Genomic DNA, 11,455 nt, shown 5'->3' with positions numbered 1-11,455 from the left:
CTCAGTCCCTCCTCCTGACATACTCACCTCTCCTCAGTCCCTCCTCCTCACATACTCACCTCTCCTCAGTCTCTCCTCCTCATATATTCACCTCTCCTCAGTCCCTCCTCCTGACATACTCACCTCTCCTCAGTCCCTCCTCCTCACATACTCACCTCTCCTCAGTCCCTCCTCCTGACATACTCACCTCTCCTCAGTCCCTCCTCCTCACATACTCACCTCTCTTCAGTCCCTCCTCCTGACATACTCACCTCTCCTCAGTCCCTCCTCCTGACATACTCACCTCTCCTCAGTCCCTCCTCCTCACATACTCACGTCTCCTCAGTCCCTCCTCCTGACATACTCACCTCTCCTCAGTGCCTTCTCACATACTCACCTCTCCTCAGTCCCTCCTCCTCACATACTCACCTCTCCTCAGTCCCTCCTCCTCACATACTCACCTCTCCTCAGTCCCTCCCCCTCACCTCACGGATTAATTTACTTTGCTAATTCCGTGTGAACACAAGCCACAGTTTTTTTTTTTGCTCATATAAACGTGGCCTAGATATTAACCCTACAATGCAGCAAGCAGAGATCTTGTAAATGTTGAGGAACTGAATAGCTTTTTAATGTACAATGTTTATTTGCGGCCGCGTTATTACATCCGGTATTCTGTACATCGGAAGGGAAGCGCCGCCGCTGCACACTGCGTCACCCGGGAAACATCAGGCCCCGCCCACTGACACCCGGCCCCGCCCACTGACAACCGGCCACGCCTTACTAACGACGAGCCTGCCTGGTCATGTGACAACCATTAACCCACTCCTACCTACCGATGTATACTGTGCAGGTGTGGAGGAGCCGTTGCTGACGTCAGTCCTACGTGGTGTGTGATTGGTTCCGGGATCAGTAAATCCTTCTGCTATTGGCCGCTGATCTGTGTTCGGGGTTTTCCTGGTTCTGTCGTATCGGCCACAATCTTAAAATGAAGCTCCGGGCGTCTCCGATGTGTGGGGTGAGAGGTTTACCGGGTCACTACTCTAATCCTGCTACCCCCCCCCCCCCGGTCACTGTGATGTCTGTATTACGCCCCCCCCCCCTGGTCACTGTGATGTCTGTATTACCCCCCCCCGGTCACTGTGATGTCTGTATTACCCCCCCCCCCCGGGTCACTGTGATGTCTGTATTACCCCCTCCCCCGGTCACTGTGATGTCTCTATTACCCCCCCGGTCACTGCGATGTCTGTATTACCCCCCCCCCCGGTCACTGTGATGTCTGTATTACCCCCTCCCCCGGTCACTGTGATGTCTGTATTACCCCCCCCCCCGGTCACTGTGATGTCTGTATTACCCCCCCCCCCGGTCACTGTGATGTCTGTATTACCCCCCCCCCCCCCCGGTCACTGTGATGTCTGTATTACCCCCCCCCCCCCCCGGTCACTGTGATGTCTGTATTACCCCCCCCCCCCGGTCACTGTGATGTCTGTATTACCCCCCCCCCCGGTCACTGTGATGTCTGTATTACCCCCCCCCCCCCCCGGTCACTGTGATGTCTGTATTACCCCCCCCCCCCCGGTCACTGTGATGTCTGTATTACCCCCCCCCCCGGTCACTGTGATGTCTGTATTACCCCCCCCCCGGTCACTGTGATGTCTGTATTACCCCCCCCCCCCGGTCACTGTGATGTCTGTATTACCCCCCCCCCCCCCGGTCACTGTGATGTCTGTATTACCCCCCCCCCCGGTCACTGTGATGTCTGTATTACCCCCCCCCCCCGGTCACTGTGATGTCTGTATTACCCCCCCCCCCCCGGTCACTGTGATGTCTGTATTACCCCCCCCCCCCCGGTCACTGTGATGTCTGTATTACCCCCCCCCCCCGGTCACTGTGATGTCTGTATTACCCCCCCCCCCCGGTCACTGTGATGTCTGTATTACCCCCCCCCCCCCGGTCACTGTGATGTCTGTATTAACCCCCCCCCCCCCCGGTCACTGTGATGTCTGTATTACCCCCCCCCCGGTCACTGTGATGTCTGTATTACCCCCCCCCCCGGTCACTGTGATGTCTGTATTACCCCCCCCCCCGGTCACTGTGATGTCTGTATTACCCCCCCCCCCCGGTCACTGTGATGTCTGTATTACCCCCCCCCCCCGGTCACTGTGATGTCTGTATTACCCCCCCCCCCCGGTCACTGTGATGTCTGTATTACCCCCCCCCCCCCCGGTCACTGTGATGTCTGTATTACCCCCCCCCCCCCCGGTCACTGTGATGTCTGTATTACCCCCCCCCCCCCCCGGTCACTGTGATGTCTGTACTACCCCCCCCCCCCCCCCCCCCCCCGGTCACTGTGATGTCTGTATTACCCCCCCCGGTCACTGTGATGTCTGTATTACCCCCCCCCCGTCCCCCCTCCCCGGTCACTGTGATGTCTGTATTACCCCCCCCCCCTCCCCGGTCACTGTGATGTCTGTATTACCCCCCCCCCCCCCCTGGTCACTGTGATGTCTGTATTACCCCCCCCCCCCCTGGTCACTGTGATGTCTGTATTACCCCCCCCCGGTCACTGTGATGTCTGTATTACCCCCCCCGGTCACTGTGATGTCTGTATTACCCCCCCCCCCCCCCCCGGTCACTGTGATGTCTGTATTACCCCCCCCCCCCCCCCCGGTCACTGTGATGTCTGTATTACGCCCCCCCCCCCGGTCACTGATGTCTGTATTACCCCCCCCCCCCCTGGTCACTGTGATGTCTGTATTACCCCCCCCCCGGTCACTGTGATGTCTGTATTACCCCCCCCCCCCGGTCACTGTGATGTCTGTATTACCCCCCCCCCCCTGGGTCACTGTGATGTCTGTATTACCCCCCCCCCGGTCACTGTGATGTCTGTATTACCCCCCCCCCGGTCACTGTGATGTCTGTATTACCCCCCCCCCCCCCTGGTCACTGTGATGTCTGTATTACCCCCCCCCCCCCCCCCTGGTCACTGTGATGTCTGTATTACCCCCCCCCCCCCCTGGTCACTGTGATGTCTGTATTACCCCCCCCCCCCTCCCCGGTCACTGTGATGTCTGTATTACCCCCCCCCCCCGTCCCCCCTCCCCGGTCACTGTGATGTCTGTATTACCCCCCCCCCGGTCACTGTGATGTCTGTATTTCGGGGTATTGAGGCTTGCGTTTACTTGCAGCTTGTGTTGTGACCTGTGCAGTATGTCGGAGGAGTGGGGTTCCAAGAAGCTGGGCCTCCCGGAGGACGGTCGCTATGACTCGGGACTGGCGGAGTCTGTGCAGTCGCTGCAGGAGGAGTCTGTCCTGACATTTCACGTTGCTCCTGAAGAGCGGTCCCCAAAATCTGATTCTGCGTCCCGGCCGCTCTACGGGGACCAGTTCTGTGAGGTCCCGGATCCCGAGCGGATCGACTCCAGCTATGAATCTGTCTCTTTAACGGAGTCCCTGCCGCAGACATGTCTGCCCCCTAGTGGAGCCCCGGGGACTGGCAGCCAGGACAGCGAGCAGCCGGACAGCCTGATGTACCTGTCCGAAGACGGCGACACGTGAGTAACACTCCACCTGCACCGCGACACGTGAGTAACACTCCACCTGCACCGCGACACGTGAGTAACACTCCACCTGCACCGCGGGCTCCCATGCAGAGACCCGGGGGTTGATCTCCAGCGCCAGACACCACCACAGACATGGGGGGGGGGGGGCAGATGATCTGAGAGCTGAGCGTGCACTGTGGACCCCGCACACACCGCGTGTCCCTGTACACTGACAGCAAGCAGAGATTGTGGAACTGTTGAATTGAAATACAAAGTCTTAGTCTGTCAGCAGATTATAAGCGCCCTGTCCCCTACATAATGTGATCAGCGCTGTAATGTAGAGCACGGTGGTTTTTATTTTAAAAACGCTAATTTTCCCAAGTTATGAGCAATTTTAGATTTATGCTAATGAGTTTCTTCATAGAAAACTGGGCGTGTTACAGAGAAGTGTATGACGGTGACCGACCAATCAGTGACCGACCAATCAGTGACCGACCAATCAGTGACCGACCAATCAGTGACCGACCAATCAGTGACCGACCAATCAGTGACCGACCAATCAGTGACCGACCAATCAGTGCCGGACCCTCGTCATACGCTCCTCCCCATTCATGTGCTTGCTGTCACTGAAGCGCCTGACAGTGAATAGACGTCGCCTCCAGCCGGGACGCCGTGTCCGTTCACACTCCCGACACGATCGTTCTGTGGGACTTACTCACCGCTCCGTGATATCTCGCCGCGCCGTCATTCATGGAAACGTTACCGGCGTGTCGGGAGTGGGATCCGGGCCTTGGGGCACAAACTCAACAATGTCAGAAAATACGGAGCTCCGAGGGAAACCGCTCCTGATCGTCAGACTTTTTTTTTTTTTTTTTAAGCCACTCTCGTTTGAAACGGCCCAAGAAGTCTCATGCACCTCTTTTTCGTGGGCGTCTTTTTATGCGGGTGTTATTGGAAAACGAGGAGTAAAAAAAACCCCATGTCAGAACAGAACGCCGCGTTCCCATTGATATGAATGGGCAGATGTTGGGGGGGGGGAGGGGAGCGTTCTGCTTCTGGTTTTTTCAGGCGTTTTCCAAAACATAAACTCCCCGAAATCCGCCTGAAACCACAAGACGAGGCTCCGGCCCGGTAATAGATGACGGGGGGAGGGGGGGGGGGGGTGTTGTGGGGCGCACGCGCGGCCTGTGACTGGTCAGTAACCCTTTCCGCTACAGCACCCGGTATCAGAGGTGACCGCGGCCGCACAATGAGGATCTGCACCCGGGCCCCGGAGTGCCTGCCAGGTGGATGGTCTCAGATTAGAGTGTAAGCTCTTGGGGCGTCCTGACTCTGCGGCCGGGGACATGCCTGTGTACGTTGTTAACCCCTCGTGCTCCGCCGGGTGTGACATCTGCAGCGGCTCCGGCAGGAGGATGTGGTGAGTTATTTCAGGCGGTGGAAATCCCCTGTGATGGGGCCTGAGAGGACAGGGGGAGGGGGGACCCCGGCGTCAATGCAGGGCAGGAAATCCCGACCAGTGGGGGGGGGGGGGGCACAGTCGTCGGTATTCACGGACCCGCAATAAAAAGGACGGCTGGAATTGATGTCACCAGTTTTGTCCCGACCCCTGAGTAGGTCACATGATCCGCAAATACGGTCGGTAAAATGACACATCGCGGCCCCCAAACATCTGCACGTCAGTCGTGTGCCCGGGGGCCGTGTAAATGAGCGCGAGCGGACAGACGAAACCTGCGCTCGTGTCGCGCTGTGAGGAGGAGTCTGATGTGCTCGCGAGATGACGTTTTGTGCGGATGTTTACGGGGGGGCAGCAGGGAATGCTTATGCGAGGGGGCCGGTGGGGGAGGGGATGTTTTACGCTGGGGGGCAGCTGCGGGGAGGCGATGCTTACGCGGGGGGTGATGTTTATGCAGGGGAGGGATGCTTACGCGGGGAGGGGAGGGATGCTTACGCGGGGGAGGCGATGCTTACGCGGGGGGGGGCGATGCTTACGCGGGGGGGGGGCGATGCTTACGCGGGGGGGGGGGGCGATGCTTACGCGGGGGGGGGGGGCGATGCTTACGCGGGGGGGGCGATGCTTACGCGGGGGGGCGATGCTTACGCGGGTGACTTTTTCTCCAGATTTCATCACAAACCACTTTTACGCTCGGCAGCCGCGTAGAAATGACCGGCGCGGTGGGGAGCGTGCGCAGTACGGCTCTTCTTCATATGGGGGGGGTCACGGCCGGGTAATCCCCTTGTCAGACCCCCCACTGATCAGCAGTTTGATGATAAATGTCGGTTCTGGTAAAACCCCTTTAAGTGAATGTCCAAAGTGTGAAAATTCTCGCGACTACCGGAGGTTCAAAATGGGCGGAAACCTCATGGCAGTGCAAGGGTTAATGCGGCTTCCAATCCTCCAGAATATCTGATAGACCGGCAGCTGTCGGTCCCGTTCATGATGATCGCGGCTCCAGACGTGACGCTGCCGTATTAAAGGGAATGTCGCTAGAAATTATAGTTTTTTTTTTAGTTAAGCAGTCCGTGTGTGGGGACGAGAGATTGTTCTCATTTTATTATTTTTTTCACGAGTCAGGAAATATTCTAAATTAGATTCTAATTAACATTTATAACATTTCCATGTGCTGGCCACTAGAGGGAGCAATTCCCAAAATTGCAGCATTGCATGTGGTAAAGCAACCTCATTGCTTTATGCTGCAAAATTGGGGAAAAATCCCTCGCTCTAGTGAGCTCTCAGAATCCCCCCCCCCTTTAATCCTCGCTAGTGCCGGGAGAAACGAGGGGATTGAACGGTCAAACCTCTTACACTGTGTGTCGCCATTTTTTGAGCTAACACACAGTGTAGAAGGTTAACGTACAGTGGTAATCACACAGTAAAACACGAACATACACAGAAATCTCTACCTGCTCCGCTCCACGTGCTTGCTTCTAATCACATGTCCGGAAGCCGCGACCAGAAGTCGTCATCTTACTGTCCGCCCGCGGCTTCCGGTCCACAAGAACATGGCACCGGACGTCGCTCGGCTGAAGACCTTCAATCTGGACTGTGTGAGAGCGGCGCATGCGGCGTTCCCACACAGACGGCGTACGCTATAGTGGATGGAACGGCTCCCGTCCTGTGTGTGCCGTATTCCATGTCTGCCGTTAAGCGACACACAGAGAGGAAAAAGTGAGAAAAAATGAAAAAAAAGTCAAACACAAACACACAAATAACATTTATTTTAATAAAACACTAAAAGCAAATTGATATAACATTTTTTTTTTGCGACCCTCGTCCTTTAACCCTTCCTGCCCGGTATTATTGTGGTGTCTCACTGCTGCCACCTAGTGGAGACCGGTGCTGATGACCGTTCACTTGAACCTATTATAACAAGTGATCGATACTGGTGGAGATCCTGTACCCACAATGCCATGGGTGTAGCGGCAGTCAGCGCTGTGTGTTGTGTGGCGCCCCCTCCTGACGTGTAATGGTAACACTCCTGTCTCTTCTTCCAGCCTCCTGCACCTCTCCGTCATCCACTCCATCCCGCAGCTCTCGCTCTACTTAATCTCTCTGGTCCCCAAAGACGTGCTGGACATTCAGAACGACCTGTATCAGGTGAGTGCGGCGCGGTCACGTGACCGGAGGGATGAGCCCACGTCGGGGGATGTTCTGCAGGTGGAAACCGGTCACGTTACTCCGAAGATCGCCGTTAATTCACTGGTAAGAAGCCGTGTAGTTCGCGGGAGCCGTCGTTTTATTCCGTGGTCTCCAAAAACGCAGCGGAAAAAAAATAAGCGACGTGTTTTTCGTTGTTTTTTTATTCTACGCTTTTGAAAATCGTCTTCAGAAACGCCGGCGGTCGGAGGTTTTCTCTTGAATTGGCCTCATATTTTTCTGCCTTAAATGTGTTCCGGCGACTTCCTGGGCTGCGGGCGGTTAATTCCAGGGTTCCGGGATCTGGAGACCGCGGCGTAAACGTTCATACATTGACCTGCGCTGCGTTTTCTGTTGCGGGTTTTCTCCACTGAATTCAATGAGGAAACAAACCCGCGACAGAAAGCCGAGCGCTGACACGTTTATTCCGCCGCAAAAATTGCAACTCCGGAAACCAAAGTCCTAGTTACCCAGAAGCCTCTCCTTGTCCCTGCAGTCTGGCCTCCTGGCCAATCACGAGCTGCAGCGTCGCATGTCCTCCCAGGAGGCCGGACCACACGCAGAGACGGAGGGGGGAGTGAGGCTTTGTTTCTCCAGCGGAAATTGCATTCGAAAAACGGCACCGCGATGTGGAGGGAAGTGGCTGCGGGTCCAGGTCGGGGGCGGCGCGCCGTTCTTGCGCAGCCTTATAGTGACGCCCGCAGTTGTTTTGTGTTGTCAGGACCCCCTCCGTGTTGGTGGGGGAGGGGTGGCGTCTGCAGCTCATGGTCCCCTCTGTCTTGCAGTCGGCCCTGCACCTGGCGGTCTACCTGGCGCAGGTGGAGGTCGTGGAGGCGTTGCTGCAGAAAGACATTAACATGGAGTTACAGGACCGGAAGGGAGACACGGCGCTGCACCTGGCCTGTGAGAAGGAACACCTGGACTGTGCCAAGATCCTGCTCCGGGGCCCCAGGGGCCCACAGAACCTGCAGCTTCAGAACTGGAAGGGTGAGTTATCGGGGGGCTCAGTCTCTGGATAGAGGGGTGTCGGGGTCCAGGCTTCTGTATTCATAGGCTTAACCGTTCACTTATGTGCACCTAATGCTCCTCCATCTGTGCGCAGGCCTGTCTTGTCTGCACGTGGCCACCCTGAAGAGGAATCCTGCACTTGTGTCTCTCTTACTGGAGAGCGGCGCGGACATCAACAGTCAGGTAGGCGCGGGATCGCCCTGGGGGGACTGATGCCCCTCAATTACCCTGCTTGTGTCCTGTAAATACTCTGTGCTGCAGGGCTGTGTAGGCTTCTAGTTCTCCTTCAGATTGTAAGCTGCCATTCTCCTCTTGTCCACTAGGAGGGCACCAGCGGTAAGACCCCCCTGCACCTGGCGGTGGAGATGCTGGACCGCTCCTTATTGCTTCACCTGCTACAACATCGCCCCACAGTGGACGCCTTCATGTATAACGGTTGTACCCCTCTGCACCTGGCGGTCGGCAGGAAGGACGCTGGATTGGCCAGGTTGTTGTGTCAGGCGGGGGCTGACATCTTGCAGCGGAATCGGGAAGGGACACCCCAGAAGACCTGGCAGAGGGCAACAACCAGGTAAGGAGGGAGGAGCCAATCCTGTCCGGCCATCACCACCCCCCATAATGACAAGGGCCCCTCCCCCACCTGTTACTGAAGCAATGGCCCCTCCCCCACCTGTTACTGAAGCAATGGCCCCTCCCCACCTGTTACTGAAGCAATGGCCCCTCCCCCACCTGTTACTGAAGCAATGGCCCCTCCCCCGCCTCTAAGTGTTACTGTCCTCCAAGGGGAACATAACGGCCTTGTTTTTTTCCTGCGTGGCCGGGGGAGGGGATTATACCGTCGTCTTCTACATCCAGACAAAGCAGCGTCGTTGTATAATTCTGATAGACTTCCATTCCTCATTTTCAAAATCTTTGCTTGCTGTCAGTGAATGTGAGTATTGATTGATTTACTTAGTTTTGAAAACTTGTCCTGACTGATACTTCTCACATCTGAGGGGGTGTTACAATTTTATCCAGTCTAGAACATTCTCTTTGACCTAAACAGACTGACCCATTGTAACAAACTATCAGGACAGGAGACGTTTGTGCTGCTGCTGGGTGAACCTCAGAAAGGGGAGGAAGCCTCCAGCTCGCCAGTCCTGCACTCGGGTTGGACCGCGACGGCCCGCGGCGAGTAACATAGAAAAACGGAGAAGAATTGATCCAGCACAGTTTGGTGATTAAAAGGGAATCAACTAAAAATGTGAACAGACGCCGTGTCGAGGTGGTTTCCAGTAGAATGTGCTGAAGCCGACGCGTTTCACACTCCGTGTCCTTACTCAGGGCCGCTCTACAATTCTTCTTCGTTTTTCTATGTACCTCACATTGTCTGGACTGGGTACATTGTAACAAATTCTCAGCTGTGTGAGCAGAACCAGGTCAGGATGATTTATCAGCCTGTGAATGTAAACAGTAATGATATTGGGTCACCCCCCTGAGACGTCCCCCCGCTCACGGTTTCCTCCGTCTCTTTCAGCTCCTTGCCCTTCTCCCCTTTGATGATCTGAAGATTTCAGGAAAACCAGTGGTGACGTCGGCCTGAGCGGTGCCTGCTGCCGGACCTGTCCGCCTGGTCTCTGACGTCGGCCTGAGCGGTGCCCTGCTGCCGGACCTGTCCGCCTGGTCTCTGACGTCGGCCTGAGCGGTGCCTGCTGCCGGACCTGTCCGCCTGTCTCTGACCTCCTGAGCGGTGCCTGCTGCCGGACCTGTCCGCCTGGTCTCTGACGTCGGCCTGAGCGGTGCCTGCTGCCGGACCCGTCCGCCTGGTCTCTGACCTCCTGAGCGGTGCCTGCTGCCGGACCCGTCCGCCTGGTCTCTGACCTCCTGAGCGGTGCCTGCTGCCGGACCCGTCCGCCTGGTCTCTGACCTCCTGAGCGGTGCCTGCTGCCGGACCCGTCCGCCTGGTCTCTGACCTCCTGAGCGGTGCCTGCTGCCGGACCCGTCCACGTCTATTACAAACAAGGCCAATGAACTGATGTCACCAGGACCGTACACTTAAGCCGTTTCCATAAAGACTCCCAGAGTGATGGGCGTGGCCTCACAAAGGCGGGTTACAGTTCGCGCTGTCATGTGATATTGTGGCACATTGCCCCTCCCCCTGCGCATTTTGTGTTTCCTGCTCCTTTTCACTTTGTCCGGGGATGAGCAGAATATTGTGGTCAGACCGCGAGGTGATTGGTCGCTGCGCTGCGAGTAATACACCCCCCCCATCACCGCTACAGAAGTATCCGCCCCTGTAGGGATCGGCTGCCTTGTTCACACATTTCCGGCACAGTCCAGGGAAGGCCTTTATACATTGGAGATGATTAATTGTGATGAGCCCCATCCCCCACCCCTGTATATAGCTGCCAGACTTCTGTATCTGCTCGTAAGGTTTAACCAGAGGCAGTGGAGAGGAAAGAGTTAATCAGCAGAGTCCTGCACTTTTTTGACACAATGACTGTCATAGGGACTAGCGGCTGATGGGGTGTGGACCCTTCTGGAGGCGGAGTTAAGCAGTGCGGGCGGGAGAGCGGCTGCGGGCACCGTCCTCCTCGTCTCCATGACTACTAGGGCAGATGTAGTGGTGTCACCCCAGCTACAGCCAATATTGTTCCTGGAGTCCCCCTTTTTCCTTTATTTTGGATCACTCCAGACTTTAGTAAAAGAAACTGCATCAAAACGTCATGTGTGAATATGTCCGTATCTTCTCATCATGTCCGTCTCACATCCGACATTCTGCGCTGAATAATTACAATGTCTATTTCTGTAGGTGTCCGTTACACGATCACCTGCAGCCGCCACTAGGGGGAGCTCCCTGCACAGTCATGGAAGTAGATGTTGTATGCAGTGAGCTCCCCCTAGTGGTGGCTGCAGGCACAAGGTTATGTAACGGTCTATGCAGGGGATTTGGCGCTCTGTATAAGAATAATGGCGCTCTGAGCATTATAAGATTATTATGAAATTATTCAGCACAAAATTTGACATAAAAATAAACAATTATGTTAAAGTGTTTGGCTTCCGCTTTAAGTTTTATTTTATAAGAGCGGGGGGGGGGGGGGGGATTGGGAGTCCACATTTGGACCCTCTGCTCCCACGCGGTTTGTGCTGCAGGTACTGGGATGATGCTGGAATAAGCTCTGGACTGAGCGGGTTCTTCCTGCAGCCGTGGTCATCCCACCCGATCATCAGTGATCACCGCCGTGCTCTCCTCTTCATGGTCACCTCTCATTGGCTGAAATGACACTGGAAGGAGGGGAGAGGATTCCCAGCT

At 56.0% G+C, this 11,455-nt stretch overlaps 1 protein-coding gene across 1 annotated transcript; it reads left to right on the top strand.

Annotated features, from left to right (window-relative positions):
- The first annotated feature begins 838 nt into the window (after positions 1–838).
- On the top strand, positions 839–11,194 carry NFKBIE (NFKB inhibitor epsilon). Its single transcript, XM_075848949.1, has 7 exons — positions 839–994; positions 3,165–3,530; positions 7,014–7,116; positions 7,941–8,142; positions 8,258–8,346; positions 8,487–8,734; positions 9,680–11,194. Exons 2-7 carry the CDS (start codon positions 3,187–3,189, stop codon positions 9,708–9,710), a joined length of 1,017 nt encoding a protein of 338 aa, XP_075705064.1. The 5' UTR covers positions 839–994; positions 3,165–3,186; the 3' UTR covers positions 9,711–11,194.
- Positions 11,195–11,455: the final 261 nt, after the last annotated feature.

The sequence above is a fragment of the Rhinoderma darwinii genome, unplaced genomic scaffold (genome assembly GCF_050947455.1).
Source record: "Rhinoderma darwinii isolate aRhiDar2 unplaced genomic scaffold, aRhiDar2.hap1 Scaffold_563, whole genome shotgun sequence".
Classification (NCBI taxonomy): Eukaryota; Metazoa; Chordata; class Amphibia; order Anura; family Rhinodermatidae; genus Rhinoderma; species Rhinoderma darwinii.
This window is presented reverse-complemented; position numbering and strand designations above follow the sequence as displayed.